Source organism: Perca fluviatilis, chromosome 19 (assembly GCF_010015445.1).
Source record: "Perca fluviatilis chromosome 19, GENO_Pfluv_1.0, whole genome shotgun sequence".
Lineage (NCBI taxonomy): Eukaryota > Metazoa > Chordata > Actinopteri > Perciformes > Percidae > Perca > Perca fluviatilis.
In genome coordinates, this window is record NC_053130.1 from 15,525,502 (window position 1) to 15,552,027 (window position 26,526).

At 38.1% G+C, this 26,526-nt stretch overlaps 1 protein-coding gene across 8 annotated transcripts in view; it reads right to left on the reverse strand.

Moving 5' to 3' along the window:
* pcdh15a (protocadherin-related 15a) overlaps window positions 1-26,526 on the reverse strand; it is a 231,131-nt gene that overhangs the window by 153,680 nt on the left and 50,925 nt on the right. For 7 of the 8 annotated variants that reach the window (XM_039783228.1, XM_039783227.1, XM_039783223.1 and 4 more), the window contains one exon: window positions 1,687-1,805. In XM_039783228.1, coding sequence (XP_039639162.1) covers window positions 1,687-1,777 — 91 coding nt within the window. In that variant the 5' untranslated portion in view covers window positions 1,778-1,805. Of the gene's footprint in view, window positions 1-1,686; window positions 1,806-13,996; window positions 14,022-26,526 lie in introns of those variants that run through there. The other variant, XM_039783224.1, reaches the window with a different exon arrangement.

Sequence of the window (26,526 nt, forward strand, 5' to 3'; positions counted from 1 at the left end):
ACTCACAAGTTGTCAAAGAAATTACCCACAAACCCATATTCCATAGGGCTGTTCTTGAGTTCCACAGCTGTTATGTTTTGGGTCAATGGCTTCCTCACTCCACACTACAACACTTATTTATTAATGCGGTCAGAGCCTAGTAGGAAGACTTCATCCAAAAAGGAAACCACAAGGCACTCGTTCACCTTCAAAGAATCAGTCATTCATAAAGCAAGTAATTTCTCTACTAAAATTATATCACACAAACTCATGAAGCAAACCTCTAAAAATAAAATCTTAATGCAAATGACAGTAAGCAGAGATTATATTCTTATCTAAAAAAAATCCTTTTACATTAACGAGCTTGTCAGAAGGGTAGGAAGCAGGAAAGGGATGAAAAGAAAGAAGAAAATGGGGCTGGGATCTTAAAATTGACCTGAATTATGTGCAATATTTCCACACAGGGGGGAATTAAAGCATGCCTCTGTGCATGTGCAGCTTCCCCTCAGTACGGTCTTTAAAGACCTGCCAATCTTATTCAGCTGAAATTCACTTTTAACTGGCATCTGCTACAAAGTCAGTGAGTTGAGACTAGATGCTAAGATTCCCTCAGTAATGTGGGAACTTAAAAGTGAAAGTACAAGACGAAGCCTTTTAGCATGACCAGTGAACTGTGTAGGAAGAAAGATGGATTTACACCATTTCCTTAAATAATGTCTTTCAAAAAACATTATGTAAATTTGAGAGGGACAAATAAGAAGAGTAAGAATACTGTGAAAGCACACTTATTTGTACTGAAGCATTATGCACAACGTTAAAAGCCTCCCTGAGAGCTATGTCTCTGCGGTCCTCCTCCACTTCAATGAAATCAAACTTTTCCTACACCCTCCTGAAAGTTCTACAACTATACAAAATCTATATTTTCTATTGCTGAATACACATATGATCACCCTTACCATCCATAAACACAATATTGGACTATCTATTTATGAGGACAATGCACATTAATCAACATTTCTGTGAATGTGCAAGTGTTAGACATCCGTCTAATTTTCTAGTTACCTAGCATGCATGTCCTCATGGAGGGAGGAAACCAGAGCACCTGGAGGAAACCCACGCAAACACAAAGAGAACATGCAAACTCCACACAGTCTGGACCAGGGATCGAACTCTGCAGTGCCTACTTGCTGTGTAGTCCTAACCACTGAGCCAACATTATTTGCAATGTTGTAACTGATACAGCTAAGTAGTTGGCAGGAGTACAGCATATAAACAGTAAATATTCATGTATGACTTTTCAGACAGCATTCACACCTTACAATCTTTAACATGTGGAAACTCTTAACAGCCCTACAATATAAAATATTCTGTGGAAATGAATACAAAATGTAAAACCATATTTTGCAAGTAAAGACCTTTAGAGCTACAGAATCATTTTCAAATATTTCAAAATGAGTTTTACTTCAGATCCAGAAGATACAAGAGTTTGCAACATTGTTCAAGTGGTCCACACGTCAGCTTTGCACATAGGTGATCAGTAACAAGTGTTCTGCTGTTCTACAAAGACTTTTCCACCATCCTGGTCCTCTGACAGTCAAAAGAAATTGTGCCTTTTCCACATTACAACCTTCCTCTTGGCAGTGCAGCTACAGTTAACTGAAAAAGGGGAGGCCTGAGAGTGTTGGCCTCTGTGCTGGCTGCTCATACCTTCTGTGTCCTGGCCCCAGCTGTGGGTTAGCAAAGAGAGGATTGCCATTCCTGTCCCCAGCCATCTGACAAGCCACCACCCCCGTCTCATCTTCTGTCAAGCCTTATTGCCTGCCCACCTGGACAAATAAAAAAAAGGGAAAGAGGATTTTTCATTCATGTCTCAGCGAGCCCTCCAGCCCTCATGCACGCACAGCTGTGACCCCCCCACACACACACACACACACACACACACACACACACACACACACACACACACACACACACACACACACACACACACACATCTACCTACAGCATTATCATTAGGTCAGTATTTTCAAAGAACACATTCATCTCAAAAAATTTTTTATAGTAAATAACATAATCCACTGGATTATTTGAATCAATCAGATTATATGCAGTTACTTACTACGAAAAGAGACCAGATTTTCTAAAATGCAGCAATACTTTAATGTATTATACATGCAGATTTAGATAGAATCACATTATTTAATTTGCATCGACTCATGGACTTTTACCTGACTTTTCCTTGGAGGATTCAGAGCAAGTAGCACACATTTTCCCCTTCCCTAACAGACAATGCACAAGAGTTTGGTGTGCCACCAATAAGAGCATGATCACTGTGCACTTTGGTGAACACTGAGCACAAACAATCTGTCTTTTTACCCACTTCAGCTGACATATGCATCTACTGTCAAGTGTGACTGTGTCATGCATAAGGGCCAAAACATGGAATGAAAATTTCACTTTATGAGGTTTTTTAACATTAATATGCATTCCCCCAGCCCGGCTATGGTCCCCCAGTGGCTAGAAATGGTGATAGATGTAAACCGAGCCCTGGGTATCCTGCTCTGCCTTTGAGAAAATGAAAGCTTAGATGAGCTGATCTGGAATCTTGCTCCTTATGAGGAAGAGAATTTGGCCCACCCATGAGAGAGAGACATCATGGCTTTCAAACGAGCAAAGTGGCAGTTGGTCAAGGCCACATTGTACATTATGATGGCGCAAGAATCAAAACACTTTATTTACAGTAAATACACCTATTCAGGCTCTAGTGGAAATCACAAGCAAAGCAGTGCGTGAAGATTGTATGTTGAGCCTTGTCGTGCATCGTACACACAAATCCACAGCACACAGCATCCACTCTGAGCTAGAGAAAAGTAAGGTGTCAGTTGGAGGAATAAAGAGGGTTCTTAGACTCTGTCTGTCTGAGCTATTTTATATCACACCTTTCTCACAAGGTTTATTGTCAGAGCAGGCGATAAGCTGTGAAATCAGCTTTCATAGCATATGCTTAAGGGACAGGAGGGGACTCACAAACATCAACACTGTAATATCAAAGCATGTTTGACTAAATCAAAATATCTGGACTTATACCATCAGCACTTCTTGATTCGTCAGAGTGAATTTCCTCTCTTTTTCACCAACTTTCTCTTTCACACACATTGTACATATGTATTTACTTGTTTTCTTAGAAATCTGCGCAGAAATACACCCAAACAGATTATATGCCACTGAACCCAAATGTACCTAAATAACAGACATCTTGCATGAACAGTCTGTGGACAGCAAGAGACAGCTGTGCTCCCTTCTCTAACAGTGCAACAAGAGCGATTTCACACTGGTTTCCTATTCTCTCACTGTCTCCTCATCTCTCCGGCTCCCAGTGGTGTTCCCTTTTGAAGCAGATCTTGATTTCCCACATTCGTACATCTATCTTTCTTAAAAGGGCCAAGTAAGATTGCTTTGATCCCCTTCACGAAATAACTCAGACCTGTACAGCCAGCCACCCTGAAGAGGGAAGTCATTTCTTTCCACAGCTTCCTCCAAATCTCCTCTTGGTTGACATGGGAACACAGTGTCTCATTTACATAGGCTAACAACGATGTTCCTTCAAACTTAATGAACAGGGAAACTGAAGAGATTTCTGAAATAAAAATGGCTCTATAGTCCATGTCCAACGCTGTCCTCTCATAGCAGCCCATGAGTCACATCATGAAGCTTTCATGAAGCTCTGTGCAACAGTTCAATTCCACTCTGCTCTACCTTAAAGAGGTCCTATTATGCTTTTGGGGGTTTTGACCATTTTTTGGTGTGTTATATACTTTTTTGTATGTAATAGATGTTTAAAATGTGGTAGATGTTTAAAGTACAAAAACAAAAACCAAATTTCCTAATTTCTCAATCAATGACGTAAACAGTTGAGAATGCCCATCTAGCGTCATGCCCTCCCTCAAAAGAAGAGAACAAATGAGGTGCAGGAGGGCAGCTTGAAGTGAACAAATATGTGCAGTGGAGGTGTTGTGTGCTTTGGTACGGAACAGATTGCTATCACATGCAGTATACTAAAATTGGAACATACAGAGAAGCGTAATGGCATTGTTTGGATTTCAAAAAGAAGAAGACTAAGTGGCTAAAAAGTACTTATGGCACTATACCGGATCAATATAACCCCAAAATTGTATGTGTTTTCTGGCATTTTACTGAGGATAGCTTTGTGAACTGGGCACAGGTCAAGAACGGGTTCTGCAAGCATTTATTACTGAAAGACGGGTCAGTTCCCACATTGTTTGGCCAACCAGGAGCTTCCTCTGGATCACAACCTGTAAGTATGCTTTGTTTGTTGTGTATTTGTTATGTTTAAAACAAAGAATGCAGATAATGTAACGTTACTGTCGATTGTTGATGGTTGTGGCTAAGCTGCTTTGATTCAGTGCTCAGCTGAAACCTTAGGCCTCGGATAAGTTGCTAACGTTAGCTCGTGCTTTTGTGGTTACATTGGGTTGCTTATCAGCTGTTGGAGCGGTTTAATCTAACATTCTGTAACATTAGAAATGGCAATTCTTTTGTTCGCCACATCATAGGTGAAGGTGGATTCATTCATGTGCTTGGTCTGAACTCCGGTTATGGTAAGGGGCGTGACATTCCCGACGCACACTCTAAGTTCACCAATCACACAATCACAACAGAGTGGGTTAGCTGACCAATCAGAGCACACTGGGCTTTTAGGGAAGGGGGGCCAAGAGCTCAAACAGAGTGTTTGAAACCGAGACGCTGCAGCAATGGGCAGTATGAAAAGGGAGTGTTTTTTTACATCAAAGCATGTAAACCTGTTCTAGTAGACCCTGACCGACAAATATGATGCTGAAAAATAGTATGATAAGGGCTCTTTAATACATATCATGTTACCACAATCTGACCACAACTCTCTCCAAGTGGTTATGCCGAATAAAAATACTTGCCTAATGCCTATAGGTTTATACAGTATATATTCCATCATATCTCTTCGGTGAAGGGGGGAATGTGACTAAACTTATGATGCAGGGGGTGGACAAGAAAGAGCAGACAAGGTAGGGTGGGGAGAGATGAAAGAAGCAATTCCAGTTATGGATTAAATAGACAGTCAAGATGCAGTTATTTATCCCTAAGTGCAGGGGTTTTGCACTCCCTGGAAGAAGAAAAGAACAGCTTGTCTCTCTCTTCTTCGGTCTGTGTTCCTTCGATCGCCTCTCATCCGGCATCAAGTTATTTTTCCACCACCTTCCTGTTCATGTGCTTTGGTGTAGACAGATTGTCTGAGATGTCTCGATAACAGAAACAGCAACATTTTATTAACTCTTATAGGTCAAACATGTCCCCAACTGCAGAGAACATAGAATTATTAATAATTTGCTGCTCCTGGCAAGTAGAAATGAGTAAAGTTATTTAAATGAATGGCCCATTCAAAATTAACACCAAACAGATGCACTGTAACATCATTGAAAGTTTGGCCATGAGTTTGGTGAAAAGTGAGAAAAAGGTTAGGAATTGCTAATTTGTAGTTGTCATTTACTGATTGCAGAAGCATTTTTCACAATTATATCAATATACCATCCAGAAGTGAATTTATTGTCTTTTTCATGTTTCCTTTTGGTTATAATTCAGTGTTTGGAGCAGTTATGAAAGAAGTTACAATACATAAGATGGCGAGTAAGTAGACTAATAAAAAAAAAAAAAAAGAGTTGTTAGTTCAGGTGTTATTTAGGTGCTCCACCATGTGTGTCATCGCACTGCAGGATGCCATCTAAACAGCAGAATAGTGTGACCAGCAGGGTTTCATCCTCATGCCTAGTCTTTTACTGGCTTTGAGTCACAATGCTGAATGAAGAAAATGAGAACTAATTATGTTTATGCTTTTAAAACTTTGAATTTCCTTTTTGTTGGTTTCTAATTTTATGTTATTTTTCTATTTACAGAGCTGTTAGTTAATTTGAATCCATATTGACAAAATAAAATCAGTTTGCACTGAAAAAGAAAAAACAAGCAATCAGTGTAGAGACATTTTCTAAGAGAAATACTAATGGGCAAAAAAGTCCACAGCTTGGACAGCTAATAAGCAGCACAATGTTCCTTTCATGTGTAGACTGTATGAAACCTAGTAGTGCTGCTTTATCCCCATGAATTATTTTGTCTGTTTTATGTCAAAATAAGTCCATTCAGTTCTACAGAATGCAGAATGGAGATGGTAACCACTCAAGCAGTGAAGTAATGACACCTCACTGTTGTTTTGCGGCTGTTAAGTGGAAGTGTGGATGCTGCTTCTCTTTGATAGCTGGCAGTGGAGGATTTTTGAGTCGGACACAACATTGTCTCTTCAATATGTAACAGCACAGTTAACCACTGTAGCAGAACAAAATGGACTAGATGCAGAAAAGCCAAAATTCACTGACATAATCTGACTAATGTACCACTCCAACTATCCCTTTTCTTGACGGTTACATATTTAACTACAGTCTAAATACGAGTGCTGGCATATATGGTTGGAATTATTACCACTGTATTTACAAGGATATTTATTAAAACATAAACATCACGATTGGCCCGTGTTGCTAGTCATACCCCCCTCTCTCTCCCCTTTTGTCACACCCTCCTCTCTTTTTTTCATGTCTGCCTTTATAATGTCCAATATAATGTTCAATTTTTTTTATATATATATATATATATATATATATATATAAAATAAATTGAACATTATATTATATATATATATATATATATATATATATATATATATATATATATATATATATATTTATATATATATATATATATATATATACACACACACACTTTGGATTCAAGACTGTTGGTCGGACTAAACAAGACATTTAAACATGCACCTTGGACTCTGTACAACTCTGGAAAAGTGTGTTGAGCATTTGTCACTATTTAAAAAAAATAATGAAACTGACATTTGCAGCCCTAAAAATAAATACCGTGAAACGTGCAAGTGTGTTGCCTCGGCTTTAAACTTGACCGTGCCTTGACTTTGTTATTCGTCCACCAGGACAGGTGTGTAAAGCCAATGTGCAGACGTTTTTCAGGTGCACCTAGTGAAAACGATTGCAGTCTAATAAGCAGTCCTGCAATAAATCATACCTCCATGTAGGTACACAGTTTTTGTTCGCTTTGTTTTCCAAATTCATATTCTATATTTTAAAAACAGCAAGTCTCACAGTGTTCTTCTAAATATGTATTAAATTAAGCTTCATAGTTACGGTACTAAAAGCTTATCCAGGTTGTGAAAAACAGTTAGAGACACTGAATTCCTTGGAATCCCCAACTGAGCTCAACATTCAGCAACAAAGTGCCTCATATGCTAACTAGAGAAAACACCCATTTCTCAAAAGTTGCGACATCCTCATCAATCTCATATCAGCCTCCTCCCCTTAGCACAGGTAATGAAAACTACTGACTCATCAGTGTAACAAAAGCACCAGATTGCATTTTTGGTGGCTCCTCCCCATCCCCATTTACTATACAGTGCAGAACCATGTCATCCCATTGATCAAGTGACCAAATGGGAGATGCCAGCAGCACATGGGCTCATAAATTAGTTATTAGTGGACGCTATTTTACCCATAATGCCAGAGTGTTCAAACAAACTGCAACACAAGGAGTATTTGTTTAATAACCATGTTACATCCCAATTACAATCATTATAGCACCAGCCTGTCCTGTAATATTCATATTTAAAAACACCCGAAGGCAACAAAACATAAGTTAAAACAAACAATGCATTGTGCTTTATATATCCAATACAGAGCAATTAAAACATCCTTTGATATACTGATACAAACAACAATCTGCAGCCACACATCTTGTTGTTCAGACTTTCACCTGTCCAGAGATGTTTTGCATAATTCCAGACATCCTGGAAATAATTCCTTTCTCCTACAGATGGTGTTTAACTTTCTGAAAAATATGCTTATTATATGTTGTGTTGTAACACATGATGTGACTTTTCTGATCAACACGTGGGTATGATCTATAACATATCACCTAAGAAAGTAGGACTGATGAAGTAGACAGCATACTGTAACATCTCCATTTTCAACGCAAATTACCTCAAAGAATAAACCGAATGATATGAATGCAGTTAATGCATAGTCATTTTGTAGTCATACATGTAAATATCAATATGAATACATTTTTAAAAGTTGTTAAATTATAACAAACCACCTCCAGGTTGTCAACCGAGTGTTTTTGTGCAGTTTAATAATGCAGCATTATATAGTTACTGGCCACTGAAGTTGTCATCACTCTCTGTCATTTAGTCACAAATTCCTAAATAAATGTAAGATGTTGCACTGTTCTCCAAAACATACTACTTTATTCCCAAGAATGTTTGGCAATCCTACCTTTCTGTGGGTGTTATCTGAGGTTATTTCCTTTTTTTTATACTGGATATACAATCCATCAATTAGTCATGTGAATTACATATCAATGTTAATAGTAAATATTCTTAATATTCTATTACATATTAAAACATTACAACCATATTTTCCTCTTAGTGGAGATGTTGGAACCCAACAATGTTTGGCATTTTTACTTAAAAACAGTTGTAATTATCTTTCTGATGAATGTCTAACCAATCAACAAATTGTTTCAACTCTACAAAATACAACATTTTATATAATTACACACACACATAATAGCACAGTGCAGCTTTAACCCAGTATATATGATCAATACTTATATGGTAAACGGCTACATTTGTATGTATGGAGCTTTACAATTTGCCTCTCATTCCTTCATATACACACACACACACACACACACACACCATTGTAGCTTGACCATTGTGAGCAATTTTGGGTTCAGTGTCTTTACCAAGGCAGCCACAGCTCAGTTCAGAGCATCTTAACATAGTGTTGTGCTACTAAATCGGAAATGGGGAGCTATGGTCTTATAGAGCCACAGTGAGTCAGTCATCACAGTAAATGACCAACAATTCTCAATAAGCTGCATCACAGGTGTGTAATGTCTTACCTCGGCTGGTAAGTTGATCTTAATTTGGCATCAGCAAGCAAAATCAAGCACGTAATATACCTGTCACAGTAACGTAACACCAGCTGCTCAACTCTACTGTGTAACTCAAAACTAGGGAACATAAACAAACCCTATGCCTCAGCAAGGTCTTACACAGACACACAAGTGTGTGCATGTGCACCAAATTCCACAAAAAGAAAACAAAATGAGTAATAAATAAAGCAAATGTTTAATCGGTTTGGTTATGTGTATTAGACCACTGCAGATCTATTCATTACCTACTGTGAGATGTAATTAGTGGAAGCAAGGGAGCCCTGGTGCTCTAATGACGGGACTGATTAGTCCTGGCTGACAGACTAGCCTGCACATGGCTCACACCCAGCTATGGCTATAGAGATAGCATTCAAATACGAAACAGAAAGCAGGATCAACAGCCAGGCAAGCTGCTGGTGCTAAAGCCTTATCTCTCTCCAGTTCCTAGAGACAATTCATTTACTGATTAATGTAGGTATTGGTATAGGTATTAAGGTATTTGATTATGTTTACTATGAGAATGAAATGCTTAAACCGGACTTGGCATCAGTAAAGTGGACACATCATGCTTATGTTTACCAATCCAACTGGTCACTGATGTTTGAATGAAAGGAAACTAAAGGGATGACAAATATAAAAGATCCAGTTGTCTTTGAAAGGAGCACTCACTTGCTGCCATTTAGGAAAAACCTTTTTAATTTGCTCTTATAGTCACAGTGAAATGAAAAATGGCTTTTACACCTCATTTAGTTTAATATTATATTGTATATACATTATACACACCTATTTAACAGTAAATGCCACAAAATATACATTGTTAAATTTTTATTTACTTCCTATGAAACTAATATTAAATGGTTTATTTTATGGATTATCTTATTTATCAAAGTACGCCCAAATAACTTTTTTTGTTGCAAAATTAACTTTGGCTAAGCCATTGAATTATCTCCCTTACAGATATCAGGTTAAGTTTGAGTGATCACTCCCTGCATTATTATAGCCTTCCCCGATCTTTCATTATAGTATGGCAAATCAGGGAAGCAAGACGTTCCCAAAATGCTTGAGTTTTAACTTATTCCTTCATAAGTATTTGTAATGGGGGGTTCTATAATGGTTAGGGCTGGGCGATATGGAGAAAATCAGATACCGCAATATTCTTGTCCTAATACCTCAATGTCGATATTGTGGCGATATTCTAGGGTTTACAATTGGTGCTTAAACAAAACATCTTCACAATGAGATTTTAGATTAAAAATCTTCAGTAATGTAGATATAATGACTAAGTGGGTAAAGGTACAAATAATAGAAGAGCTAGAACAGAAAATGACATCACTTTACTGTAATGCAGCCTTTAAAACCAGGAAAAGACAACACTTAAGACATTTACGATATTACAATATCCAAAATCTAAGACGATATCTAGTCTCATATCACGATATCAATATAATATAGATATATTGACCAGCCCTAGTAATAGGTTTGTAATAAACCCCATTGCACGATTACTACATTTAATTTACTTGTTTGTCTTGAATCACTAACACTGCAGGTGCTTCCCTCTATATGACTTTATATGATGATGTAACTATTATGACGAGTGATTCCTAACTGAGTGTTCATTGTATGCTGTGGTTGTGGGAAAGAGTACCTCTCAGTATTCTCAATGTGCACTTAACACAAAAATGAAAAGCTATTATGCAGTTGATGTTCATTCGGTTGCCGTAATTATGTAACGTCTTTTTTTCATCCCACCTCTGTTACGACATGCATTTTATCATACTCCCTTTGGGGAAGCGTGCTGAGCTGACTGGTGCTGATTCTAAACACAGACATGAAAAGGTTGGGGTTTTGGGGTAGCTTGGGTATTTCGGCTGGAAACACTGACCCTAATGGGAAAATGTATAAACACCATTATGTGATTTTGCAGTGCTGCAAGCAGCAAATGAAAGATTTTATGTGGGCCTCAAGTGCTCTCTTGATTATTGTGATGGGCTTGGATGGTTTAAACATGATAAACCCTGTGCACCTGTTTATGCAATGTACTTTCACGGACAGAAATATGCCTGCTCTAAGTAGAATAACTAAGAGGAACTGAGCAGTGTTTATTATGATTGTTGAATGTCTGCAGGGATAATGAGTGTGTATTTTAGATCAATGGCAATGATGACTTAATTGATAAATAAGTAAAGGTGTAATGTTAATGAACAGTATCCAAGAATATATCTAGTTGAATATATCTGGTCTTGTACAATGGTTAGCCTCACAGAAAAATCATTTGGCTCACCAAATAGCCCCAAATACAGTATGTCCACGTCTTGTTCTGTAGACCTTTTTTTTTTTTTAAAGAGTAGCACTTCCTATAGCTACTTCACAAAGAAAGCTTCCCGCTGGTGGAAAGCTTTTAATGTGAAGTAGCATAAGACATACATATAATGTATATAACATAACAATGTACGAGTGAAAATATCCTCCAAACCACAGATATTCAGTTTGAAGCTACAAAAGTACTGAATACAGAGACTTTAATAAACAGCACAAAGCCACACATGTATTGAGCCAGTTTAGCGCAAGACAAAGCGGTTTGAAGGTCATGCTGCCACATATGACCAGAAAAGCGCGGGTTGCTTATGCTGTTGTGTGGCCGCAGTGGAGATGCAGCGTGACTATGCGGGGCTACACCAGGCCTGTTGAAATACAGCTAAAGTAACAAGCAGGTAGAGCTGGGCAATATATCGATATTATATCAATATCGTGATATGAGACTAGATATTGTCTTAGATTTTGGATATTGTAATATGACACAAGTGTTGTCTTTTCCTGATTTTAAAGGCTGCATTACAGTAAAGTTATGTCATTTTCTGAACTTACCAGACTGTGGTAACTGTGTAATTATTTACCTTTACCCACTAAGTCATTATATCCACATTACTGATGATTATTTATCAAAAATCGCATTATGTAAATATTTTGTGAAAGCACCAATAGTCTCCCTACAATATTGTTGCGGTATCGATAGAGGTATTTGGTCAAAAACTTTGTGATATTTGATTTTTTTCCATATCGCCCAGCCCTACAAGCAGGTATCCCCTGGTAAAGATCACCAGGCCAGTTGTTTTAATTATGTGGAATATAGCTAAAGGGTTAAGTTAAAGCTACAATCAGAAAGGAGTTATAAACATACATTATTACATTATTTTGATACAGGTTATTACATATAATAAAGGAAAGCAGGATAACATATGATAAGCAGTAATGGCCGGTTGCTTTTATACCACTATATTATCTAGTGTCAGGAGGACATGGGAGCTGAGATGAGGAGCGGATAGGGGGGGAAGTCAGGATAACATGAATTAAAAGCAGAGGGGTGCACTATCATCTTCTGTTGAAGTCAATATTTTTTTTTGTTTTTGTTTTGTTGAATAAATTGGATCAAACACAAAAAGCACAAATCAGCACCAGTACATACATCACTACATTATCAAAAAAACTATAATTGCAAACCATAATATCGCTGTGATTTTCACTTTCATTTCCTATTGAAAAACCCAGAATAGGAAGCTGAAAAGTAAACCTACATGCAGTGCAGTAAGTAGATAATGTATCCAGCTGCATCTAATGTCAACAGAGCCCATTGGTCCACTAAACCTCTCATTTTCTCCCATTCAGAGAGTGAGGCACAGATCTCAGAGGGTCTAATCCCACTGCCTTAGTCATCTCATGACCACGTTTTAAATCTCTAAACCCTCGCTGAGCTCAGTCCACGTGGGTGCCACCACCACTCTGCACTGCTTAGCATCAACAATGCCCTATCCATGTGACAAGACGCACAACTGCTCCGCACAATAGGAACCACTTAGCCACATGGTATTAAACACATGCAGCGGATGCCAGACAAAACAACGTTTTTGACTTTTGCAAAATCTTTCACCTCAGCGGGTGACTTTTAACCCCTGCTAACCGCATCACGGCTGTGATTGTCACAGGGTTTGTTTCCAAGCCTTAACACACAATAGAATGACTAATCCTTTCACATAAAAAATTAAAAATCCAAATGGGAATGTTTAGAATTATAAAGCATGTGGTCATTTTTGGTGCATTCATCTAGATGAGCAATTTTGTCAAGAAAAGACTAAAAGTAAAAACAATGCAATAGTGTTCCCTGTAGAGCTAGACCAATAAATCAGCCAGCCTGGCCAATATTAGCTTATTGCAGATATATTGGTACATTTCTATATGTGGAGCAATAAGTAAAAATAAACTGCAGCAGAGAAAAAAAATTTTTTTTAATTACTGTCGGCCGATATATCGTTAAGGGATTGTTTTTAAACTCCAGTATTGTGTTTGTGGTACAAAAACCTCGCAAATGCATGATATAGTATGCCAGAGGAAGAGTTCAGAGGACTTACTCATGAGTGGATTACTATACTGTGCATCGCCATCTGCCACTTGCCTGCAATGCAAACCAATAAACTGATGAATATGTTCTATCTGGTCATCCAAGGTCAGGACAATCACTCAATCCATTTCACAAATCTATATCTGGCAGATGCATAATGCTGTATGGATTTGCAAGATAGCCTCTGAGATTAGACACCTAAATTCTTCGATTTATTTCTTATGTTAAGAAGTTTCACATACGCTATGGGCTCAACCAGAATATGCTAAATAAAACCTACAGTTCTCCTTTTAAGAGTCTGCTTAAGTGGTATGTGAGCCACCACATAATGCAATCCACTCACCTCTGTAACTTCCTCTGACTGCTTCAAATGCTTCAAAAGATTCTTTAATGGCTGGTATAAAAGACAGAGCGTACTCATTTGTATTGAAATGGGTCTTTTATGTGCCAACAAAGCCCTGTAAATTACATTCAGGTGAATATGTGTCACAGTGATTCTTCAAAAAATGCAGTAAAAGCCCAGTAAGTCACTACATGAAAGCTTAAACCCAAAAGAGTATCTCTGACCTTAGCCCCATGTCCTCAAGACACACTGAAGCATCCGGATAGAATAGCCTACATCAGAAAACAGATGATTAAAAGAAGACAGCCAAACCACTATAATGTCTGGTAAGCAAGCTATCAAATGGTTAGAAAGAAATATTTTAGTTTGTTGGATCTAGTGTAGCAATGGTACCAGACACCGAACATATGAGGTTCAGGCAGAAGGGTAAAGGTTGTTAGGTATTAGGATAGGTAATGGATGGATACCTTTGGGTACAACATAAGCAATTATAATGTGACAATGTTTCGATATTTATTGGTTAAGGTCAGAGTAAGAATATGTTAGGGTGGTTAACAACTTAAATCTGCACTTGGACAAGACAGCAAGGTTTTGCTTGAACAAGGCCTTGGCCCAATCGCTGTTTTTCACTCAGGGCAGTCCTTCCCTGCTGCAAAACACATTTGGATGCAATACAATGTTTTCGAATCACAGGGTTTCTAAGATAAAGTCTGTGGAGATGCTCACTCCAGATCATTTTCTGTTAAACCACTCACTGCCTTTATGTCATACAACAAACTGATTAAATTTTGACATATAGACTGTATATATGTGTGTGGGGGTGTTTCGTCAACTAGTGTGTCTAGTGTATACATTAACAAAGTCAGGGTGTGTATCTTCATGATTAATTTACCAAAGCAAGGTAAAATAAGGTTGAAACAGATAATGTTTTCAGCTTATTTCGATTTCCACATATAGCATGTTTTTATCTGAAGCAATAAATGAACAACCTAATTGAAGTTATGGAATGAAATAGAATGTAAGCAATTCGGCGGTGATTAAATATACTAAATGATATGGTGTGAGTTACACGTGTCGTGTACCAGACTGTAATTGTAAGAAACACAACTAGAACTTTCAGAAAGTTCAGCACACACTGCTGTCACCACTGCAGAGCACCACAGGGTTTAAAGCATGGCTCAAGGGAATTTCTGCAGTGGTGACAGACACTACAGATGTAATGCCAGCCGCCCTCTAGTCAACAGCTCACAGCTGGAACACACCCAGTCTGACTAAATTCACAATAAACAAATAAAAAATGTAAATGCCCTAATTTCAACTTTCAAACAGGGTTTTTATTGCTTCGGCTCAGCATGGAGTGAAGCGTGGATCAAACATTCTTTTTTTTCTTTTTAAATATACTTCTCATTACAAAGTAAAGTATAATTTGTCAAAGGCCAAGGCATACTTATTTATTCTCCAAGCCAGATTCAGCTGGTTATCTCGTGGTATTTCCACTAAATGCCTTTCAAGGGTGGGAAAAACAACAGATGACTAGCTAGTTGCAATATGTAATATGTGACCTACAGTTAATAAATTTTTTTTTTTTAAAACACGTTTCACTGACTTTACTGCTTGGCTTCTGTACAATACCTCTATCTCCTGTAAGCTTATTACGGGTGACTTATTTTCCAAACTCACCTCATGCTGAGTTCTTAAGAGAATCCAAACTGCAGTTGTATTGTAGCCTTGAGATATTACCTCTGTTTAGGCTCTCACTCTGGAACTGCAAAGGTGAGATGAGGGCTTGAACAAAGAACTGACAACACAATGAAACTGGCACTGATGGACTGAATATAGAACGATCATATTGCATGATATATTTCAATATTTAATTAGTTTTCCTTACATATACTGACTAGGGATGCACCGATCTGACATTTTCAGTCCCGATACCGATGCCAGGGCTTTGTGTATCTGTCGATACCCGATACCGATCCGATACCATGTGGAAGAGACTAAAGGCACCAGACTTTCCTAACTAAGACAAAATAACATAGATGTATGTAATGTACTGAATCTTATTTGTTATTTAAAAAACAATTTTGCATTCAAATCGAAAATATAATGTAATCAAACTTCTTAAAATAAATTTAAATAAATAATAATAATGGGCCTTCAATAATGGGCCACCTTTATATAGGTTTATAATGGCTTATTCTACTGTCAAGAGTACATAAAATATCACAAAATCATGTTAATGTCATCATGTTTACCAAAAGCTTTGATTACTAAAGGGTTTGTAATTATACTGGAAAAGGAAGAGAAAGAAACGGCTGCTATAAAAAATGTCCCGCGAATAAATAGCTTTTTTAAAAGAGCTGAGAATGACGAAGAGGAGGATGTCGAGGAGCTAGCCAACGTTAGCTTAGAAGAATCGCTGCCTTCTACCAACTACACTCAGCCACAGCTAACGGTAGGTAACGTTAACTTTAGCGAAGTTGTTGTGGAAAAAGACAGAGATGAGGCCAGTCATCAGCATTACACAACAATGTAATGGTAATATCATCTCTGAAGACCCTGCACTATGGGGACCGATTACAGAGACCGTCCAGGAGGAAATTATTTTATATATTGAATATAATAAATAAATATAATTAATATTAAATATTAATTATATATTCACTGTCCACCAGAGACATTTATTGCTTTGCCTGTAAAGTGCTACCAACAGCAACGCATTTGTAGTAGGGTTTAGCGAGCTGCTGAGGGAGCTTGACTTTGAGGTTTTGATCTGCGACTTTGCAAAGAAATTAGAACTTCTAAAGGTACGAGCTATTATGCTATCTGTAAATTGAGTAGGCTAATATAATCAGTTGTGACCGTGTGACCAGATAATGTACATATTTTGTTTAGTTTATTGAAATGCCATGCATATCAGACGTGTATTGCATCATTATTTTGTGATGCTGCTATAGGCCTGTGTGAGAGTTGTCAAGTGCAGTATACTGTATGTTGGCTTTTGCAGTTTGTGAAGTTGCCAGCTGACTAAGTGACTGTTATTTTGCAACCTGCACTCAACTGTGTTGTGTGATGGCATTGTTGTATCATCAGTCAATCACGTTTCAGAATTACTATTGTGTTTCTGCTTGGGTGATTTTTAGTGAATACTAGATCGCCATAGTCTTGAGCCATACAATGATTTGGTATGATTTAATTCATTGTAACTCAGCCTACATGGGGCGCAAGCTCTTACTGGGGGAGTTAGAGGCCGCCCCAAGTCTTTCATCTTTTGACCAATAGTGATTTGGCATGTGACATGTCTTTTATAAAGAAACAAATAGTCTGTAACTTTTTAGAATTTGTCACATACTTCGCTGTTCTGAGTTCGCTGCGCAGTAAATGTAAATGAACAACAGTCCTCTCTTGAGCACACGTTCTGGTGTATCTCTGGTCTTTCTTCATCCTCTAGCTAACTTTATTCTCTGTTCTTGAATGTGCAGTAGCGACCGGAGCCTCTCCCAGCTTAACCAAGCTTAACAGACTGTTATGCTACCTGGCTAGCTAGGCTAGCAGCTATAATGTTACCCAGCATGCTGTTTGGCGGTGTACATCTGTAAGTGTAAAATTATTAGTGTTAGAAACTGTTTAAGTCACAAATTGTTATATGCTATGGTGTTTTATCCTTTTAAAGATAGTTAGTTGTGGGTTATTAATTGTTGTGTTATAAAGTTACTACCATGAGTGAGAAGGGTACGCAGGTAACAGGGCTCCCAGTGCTGTGACAAAAACAAAAAAAAAACTGGATCGGCCCGTGGATCTGTTAATTTTTCCGATCCCCAATCCAGCTATTTTGTCAATATCGGGCCGATATCCAATCCTAATATCGGATCACTGCACCCCTAATACTGACATGCAAAACTCATGACAAACCTATAATTGAAAGTAATAAGGACAGCTGTAGCAGGGTTGAAAATTAGAAAGAGCGATAAGAGGGCAGAGATGCAGACACTCTAAGAGTGATGGGGGAGAAAGAAAAGATCCACATCTCAAGAAATATGTGATTATACTCAAATAGATTAATTTAAACTACATACACCATTCCCCTGGTTCAGAGATCAGATCATCTGTCAATCTATCCTGTCCCTCCCCTGTGTCTTTGACTCCATGCTCATTGCAGCCTGTTATACTGTACTGTTCTAATGGTTCCCATTCGCACATGAAATTCCACTACAGGTGGCAGAGTTTACTACCTCTGATATCTGACACTGAGCTGCTGATCTGATAATGGTGTTCTCGCTGTGCAGTACAGTACGTGCACTTCTCCACATGGAAAAAAGGAGGGAGAATAAATCAGGTAAATCATTACATAGGCTTGCAACCCATTTAGAGGTGGGCGATATATCGTTTAGACGATAATATCCAAATTGTTGTCTGGACGATATGCAAAATTGGGATATCGAATATTTCATAATTTGTACAATCCGACCACCCAAACATGAAAAGAGCTGAATGAAGTTAAAGAGAAAACAAATAACGCACACTATAACCTTCTAAACAATTATATGTAGCGATTTTAATACTGTAGGGGTTTGTTTGACTGTATTTTTTGTACAAAATCACGATCGTCCCGCAAGAGAGTAGCTAGCTAAGCTGCTACTAGTTCTTACCTGTGTGTTATGACGTTCACTCATGTCAACAAAGATGGCGGCGCGCGACTTTGCAGCGGCTCTCCTGTCGGTGTATATTTATACAAGTACGTACAGCCACACTGAACTAATCAATACAGGACCACGATACAACACAGCCGTTACGAGAGCCTTCCAGGTTGTTGTCGGCGCTAGCACGCCGAGATATATCTACCAGCACAATGAGAAAATAACTCTGGCACGACCAGAGGCGGAGGACTGCATTTTTGTGCACAATATATGGAGTACCAACTGCAGGATCGTTGCCCAGCACGGCTCACCTGACCTGGAGCCCTACTGGTAACATACTGACCATTTTATTTACTATGAAAACAGCACACTGCCGTCTACATAGGCCCCGATGCTAACGTTAGCACAAGTTTGGTTCACTGCTAACAATAGTGAATAAACTGCAGCGCGATCACCTGGATACGAGATACAGGGGACTTTAACAAGGCGTCCTTAAAGTCTGTTCCCCTCCAGCTTTCTCCCAGCATGTAGATTGTGTTACTAGAGGGAAGAACACACTAGACCATGTATACTCTAACATCAAAAAAGCACACAGAACTGCACCTCTCCCTCACCTGGGCCAGATCACATCCAACTATACCTGATCCCAGCATAAATCCCAGTCAGAAGGACTATACAGCCAAGTAGAAGGACTATCAGAACCTAGTCTGACCCGGCCCTGTCCCAGCTCCAGGACTGCTTCCAATAAGGACATGGTTGTGTGCAATATGTTACAGAACAGAGCCCTTTGTTTATTGTTATGATTTCATCTTGCTTGTACATTTTCCCAAGAGAACCACCGAAATAGCCTCCGAACAGGGCTTCTTTTAATTTCTAGAAGGATTTCAAAAATATCGTCTGAATATCGATATCGAGATATTGAAAAAAAATATCGAGATATTCATTTTTGTCAATATCTCCCACCCCTAAACCCATTGCATCTCCTCTGAATCTGTGAAAGAACATCACTGGAAATTGAAACACCAGGAAGAAGGTGAAAAGGAGGAAATTTCACAATTGCTCCGGTTTTCTCACTATACACTTGGGCCCAAATCATTTCAGGCATCACTACCCACGAGTCTCTTATCAAATAATATTAAAATCGTTACCCCAAGATGTACATTGTGCATATGAATAAAGTGATATTTGCAGAATAAGTTATGATAGTAATGCACTGAAGGGTAATTTTTTTTCCTATGATGAAATCCCATTTTCGTAACTCTGTCAAAACCTGGTTTACAGAGTGAAGACACTCTAAGAAAGAGAGCTCTGAGAGCAAAAATACTGAAGCTCTACTCTCTACTCGAAATACCAAATTCAAGCCTGCTCTACAGTGCTAACCTGTAACCATTCACCTAATTACTTCCTTGACCTTATAATCTTGCTTTTAGTTTGGGGGTGAAATTCTGGCGTTTTACAGTGTTTAACAGGACCTCACAATATCTAGCCAAATTTAAAGCCACTCTAAAAAATATTTTTACATGAAAAATGGATCAAATGACCATGTGTATGAGAAAGCTATGGCTTATTCTACCAAACCCACAGATAATTCCCTTCAGTTCTACAGAGCTGTATAGCATCATTCAGCTCATTGTTTTGGTTTTCTGGCGTTAATTTTACAGTTTCGGTTCACTCTCACTGCTCTTATCAGTGTCTTCAAAAACATTAGCTATTACAACTTTAAAACGTGATAATACATCAATACTGTGGGTACAGCTTGTTATGCGGACCCCAAGAGAGCCAAAAAAATTTTTTAGGTTTAAACAACTCCCCTGAGCTAAACCTTTCTCATTTCATGTTTGAAATGAACATCATTTAAAAGGGTAAGGTGGGCAATATTCTATATTTTTTCTAATTGCCAACCATTGCCCTTAAAAGGACCAAAACAAACAATGACTGAATGTGCTAACAAGTATTGCCTGTGACATTGACCTCTGTTGATGTCTAAAAACTATTAAAAACTCATCAATGTGGCACAATTCCACTGGGTGACATGTCCCTTCATTACAAAAAACATGGGCGCTGCTTATTTTGAGTAAAAAAAAACGTACGTGGTTCCGCTGCTGAAATAACTTACTTGCGTTCTAAATATGTGTCTGGAAATAGTCCCCAAAAAATGCACAATTTACTCCTGTTTGGTTAAAATTACTGGCAAGGCCATTTTTAAAGGGGTCCCTTGACCTCTCACCTCGAGATGTATAAATGAAAATGAGTTATATGGGTGGGTAGCCACGAGTCCTTCTCATGCAGTAAAATGTGTTATTTTCACCTATTCTAAAATTTGAATATTTTTGGAATATCTTGGAATTGCTTAAGTTGGGTTTGGCAAGAAAGCTAAGACACTAGATTTAATTACCCCAATTGTAATAATTTGTGATGTAAGGCCCCATAGTAGCAATTTCATTGTAGTGACACCAAACTTGACCTCACTGTATAAAATGACCTATTGTGACCTCTTGGAGAATCAAAGCCTCATGAAAATTCACAACCAACAACAAGATTTACAACTACTGTATAGTCTCTAATGGTATAGAATATTGCCAACCTCAACCTTTAACTGGCAGTGGCTTATATTACACATTTTTAGCGATACCAAAAAGCCTAAATTTAGACAATTTTTTAAACCCCCCAAATTGTGTTCTGCCTTCAATGCTCAAGGGCTGCACAATTAGTGCAGTCTTATTTGTTTTAGCACCAGAATGCATTTTGTGTGAAGCGCTGATAGAACAGACAAGATTAGATCATTAGTCAGCCGTGGGATTGTTGCAGCCCTTGTTAATTACCATTTTATCTCACACACTCATACACATCTGCCTGGTGTAAGCGCATGTAACAGAGGTGAGGACTAAATGAATGCAAACTGCTCACCCAAAGCCATGCAAGCATGAGGTGCCTTGAGCTGTGTAACTGTAGACTGCTGAGGATTGTATTTCAATATTGAAAGACAATGCTTAGGTGGAAGAACGTGGAAAGACATCTAGTTCTCTAACAAGCTGCTCCATCTGAAATAACCTGCTAGATCTAGTGGAAGCCGACCACCCAGTGAAATGGATAGTCGCCTTTTGACTTCCACCTGTGTGAACCACAGCCCGAAGGCTTTTCTCTTCATCCTTTGGTATGAAAAAGACACTACATTACTTCTAAAGATATTTCACCCCTGCCTAATGTATCCCCCCTGGTTAACTTCAGTTACTAGAGTATTTTATAACCTTTTTAGTTCACCCTATTAATACTTAAAGAGAAGATTGCCTTGAGCGTCCTGTCTTCAATCATGACAATAAAAATGGTATACCTTTTGCCAGTCTTGAAGACCTAATATCAATCAAGCAACAGCCACCAAAGCTGAAGTGCAGAAATACCTTAATATATAACTCATCTGATGGCCACGAAACACGTGCTCCAGGAAAACCCAAATTAAGTTCAAGTTATTAATGCTAATTTCACCCCGTTTTAAGAATGTCTTGGTGGGCATTTTGAAAACAACTACTGTATAAACCCAATACCAAGTTTTAAAACCTCCACAAACCTAACAGATGTCACAGATACGACATCCTTATTTGTATGCTGTCTGTAGGGTTGGGTACCGTTTGGATTTTTTACGATTCCGATGCCTAACCGATTCCTAAACAGATTCTTGAAAAACTGAAAAATGACTATAAAATAAAGGCTTTTTATGGAATTTCTTTTTTTATTGAAAATTATTTAAATTTAACAATATATTAACGTTTTAAAGTACTTAAATATATACTAATAAACCTAAGTCACCTAACACACAACTACAATTATTTAAGAAATAACAGTTACACTATTAACAAGTAACAACAAAATAAATGTTGAGTTGGTATGCCAACCAGCTTCAAACTTTAGCAGTTATTTTGCAGAAAAATGACCATATTTTCCTTCTCTGGTAAGATACTACACATCTCCTGACATATATGGCTTGTCCTGCACAGGAGAAAACTCTCTCAGGAAAATGAGGAACCGAAATTTGCGTTCTAATCCGGTCCGAATACTACCGTTTGCGTAGGTACCGGTTCCATAGTGGAACCGGGTTTCGGTACCCAACCCTAGCTGTCTGTTGAATCTTTATAACAGGGCGGCTAAGCCAACATGAAGAAAGTTTTCTATCACTCTTAGTCCATCAACAGAACATTAATCAGCAACTATTTTGATAATTGATTAATCATCATAAGTCACTTAAAAAGTGAAAAGAAATTCAAGCAAAATGCCAAAAATCCTTAGTTCCAGCTTCTCAATTGTGAAAATTTGCAGTTTTTCTTCAACTTTTGAAATTATAAATAGAATTTCACACTGAACTGAATTTGGCATCAACAACATGACTTAGAATTCTTTATTCTAGATCAATGCATACATTTAAACAAATGGTATTGGCAGTGACATCCCTCCCGAGACTACTGCTTAGACTACTTCTGTTTTGATTATGTAGACTTTTTTTTTTCTTTTACAGACAGTCAAGTCACTCACTCAGAGGTTGATTTACTATGGTAAAAATCATGCTAAGGATTTATGCTACTTAATATTTACAACAGTTAGATTTTCCAGAGGCTGCATCTGTCCTGAAATTGTATCTATTCCTATGCTAGATTCCAGAAATGGCACCAGTGAAGCAAGTCCCACCCAAGAAGATGGACAAGCCAACAAGTGCTCAGGATTTCTTTGCCACAAGCAGGTACAACTTCAATGTATTAATTATTTTCTGGCATTGTCATGTGATGCTATTTTATTTATTTTATTTTATTTAAATGTATGTGAATGTACTTCTAACATGTTTGATTGGTAAAATAAATATGTTGTAAATTTGAATCACAGCGTCTTCTGTGTGTGGTATGGGTGTATTCTTGAGTCTATAAGGTAACAATAATATAATAAGATAACCTTGTTTGAAATGGGTTTTGCTAAAACAAAATTTTGGTTTTGTCTATACTACTAGGTACGTGACTGGGTTAAATAGAATTGCATTACTAAAAAGAGACTAAAATACAATTGTCGTCAGTTTTCGTCGACTAACTCTGGCTTTCCACAGGATGCAGAACGGCTGCGGACCGGCTCTGCTGCGTGCTCCGTCGTCCGTCAATACCCACTAGGTCTGGATTTATTGCAAATTCACGTAGAATAGAACCACAAAACCAACAACAGTTTGTTTCCATCCAGAGGACTAGAGGGGAAACAACTCTGTGTTGTGTTTTCAAGGTGTAGTGCAGGAAAATATGAGCCGCCGTGAGCACTGTGTATTTTATTTTGAAAATTAACCGGATGTTTTATTTTGCTTCTGTGCTCAACTTCCTGTCACGCACTATCTGCCGTGTGCTGTTTTCGTCAACTAAAACTAGATGAAAATAGTCATGGATATTTTTGACTAAAATAAGACTAAAATGCTCAGACTTTTAGTTGACTGAAACTTGACTAGACTAAAAAAAAAAAGAGTATGAACTAATAAACTAAATTAAAAACTAATAAAAACTAAAATGACAGCTTGACACAAAGACTAGACTAAAACTAAAATTAAAACATGCCGCCAAAAACAACACTAGTTGCAGTCCTACATGGTAAACTGTACGTCTTTTTACATCACCATGAAGATATATTTCATTATATGGTAAATTAAATTAAGAACATCTGCTACCTCCTCAGATGTTGTGCATCAGAACTTGCCACATAATTAGTTAGAAAATCTTTTGACAGTTATGTGCTAAATGCCAAGCTGTACAAAAGAACAGCGGCTCACATTCATGCGAACACACTAGGTGAAAATACGGAACAAAGGCCAATTGATGTTGATTGTCTAACACGCAGGGGCAGATGTCTAATTACGCACCATCGGCATAGCATTGCCTGTTAATTAAGAAACCTGTAAAGCATCTAAATTACCTCATCTAAACTACCTGTGGATTATACTGTAAATGTAAAAGCATCAGCTCATCTGCTGCAAGTCTTCACTAAAGATTTTTGTTCTACAATGTTATTTAGCTAAAACAGACACTTGGAAAGCATTGGTCATGAGCAATATTAAAGTGCCGGTAGTTTGACAGAAAAAGCATTATGCCTCCTCACAGGAAACATTTTGACTTGTCATAGAAAGCACAGATACAACGAGGGCACTTACAGTAATGTAGAGCTAGATTGCTTTGTTCATGATTACAGGGTTTTAGGGCTGGGCGATAAAACAATCTTGAAATGAGATCACAATAAAATTCAGGACAATAACGATGATAAGCTTTGGACATATTTACCCGATAACCCAACTGCCAGAGTCTGGCTTTTCGGCTTGCCGGGCCCACCCACTTCGTTTGTCTACTGCCGGTGTTGTGTCGAAGTGTACTGCTCCGTCGAAAAGTGTTTCCCTCCTGTTAAAATATGTAGCACCCCCATCCATAGTTATGGTTAGAGATAAGGGTTGGTTCAGGTTTAGGTATGGGGAAGAAGGTGAAGTTGGAAATGAGCGAAATTGGAGCCAAGGACAACAAAACTGATGGAGGACATGAACGGGAACTTGTGTTATCCTCTCAAGCTGAAGACATTGTTGATAATTCAATTCAATTTCAATTCAATTTTATTTATAGTATCAAATCATAACTCTTGTTATGATTTGATAACAAGAGTTATCTTGAGACACTTTACAGATAGAGTAGGTCTAGACCACACTCTATAATTTACAGAGCCTCAACAATTCTAATAATTCCCCCATGAGCAAGCAGTGCGACACTGGCGAGGAAAAACTCCCTATTAGGAAGAAACCTTGGACAGACCCAAGCTCTTGGTAGGCGGTGTCTGACGGTGCCGGTTGGGGATTTGATCAACAGTGACAATAGTAGTCACATTAAAGATAATGGAATAGTGACTTCAAATGATAGTGGTAGTAGTTCATGTCATATCATGGTGCTGCAGGGCGTTACAGGATGTAGCGCGGCACGGCAGAGCATGGATGGACCTAGCAGGACGCAGCGTGTCACTTGATAAAAATGGTAATGATAAAAATGGTTACACAGTTCAGTCAGTATGCACAGTTCAGTCAGTATGTACTTCCAAAGGGCAGTACCAGCAGAAAATTATATTGTGATAAATATTGATATCAATAGGATCACATTTTTGCCAGCACCTATGACAGCACCAAACTTCTTTTTTTTTTCCAAAGAATTTACTTTAATTTCTCACTTTCATATTTACTTACAACATAAATAATATATGCTTTCATAGCCTAATTATGGGATTGTCAGATTGTCTCGACATGTGCACATGTACTTTTTGTTATTAATATAAAGGGTTTTAGGTTTTCATGATTGATATGAGCAGAGCTTTCCATAAGCGTCTGTCTGTCAGTCCTGTTCTCAGCTGAGATGTGTGTCCTGCCGAGCAAAGAGCAGAAAATTGTCTTCAGTGTTTTGATTATGAAAAGAATTGATGACAAAACCCTTCAAGAATTACATTGATTGCACAAACAGGGACAGCCTCATTACACGGACTACTTCGTAAAACGCCAGAAAACACCGGTGGCAGCAACTTGATGATTGCGCAGTAAGTATTAACAAGTCCTCTGAAAATGCTGCATTTTCCATATAGGCTACAGAACGACACAAAATAATAACTCGAGGCCACGCAAAAATATTTTCTCTATCTGTGATAGTTCCGGGTCTCTGTCAGGGTATCCTGTTTTATAAAAAAAAACATGATGTCATAGGACTCCCTGCAGTAGCTTAATATGAGTGCATTTCTGTTTCTAGTAATATAATAGCCTCCATTAACCATCAGTGGCATGTCTTGATAAACCTTACATTGAAGGAGTCAATAAACAAATAATTTTAAAGGTCCCATCACATGGTGCTCTTTGGATGTTTTATATAGACCTTAGTGGTCCCCTAATACTGTATCTGAAGTCTCTTTCCCGAAATTCAGCCTTGGTGCAGAATTACAGCCACTAGAGCCAGTCCCACAATGAGCTTTCCTTAGGATGTGCCATTTCTGTGCCTGTAGCTATTGAGGAGGAGAGAGGGAGGGGCAGGTGGAGGGTGGGGGTGTGGCCTTGACCAACTGCCACTTTGCTCATTTGAAAGCCATGATGC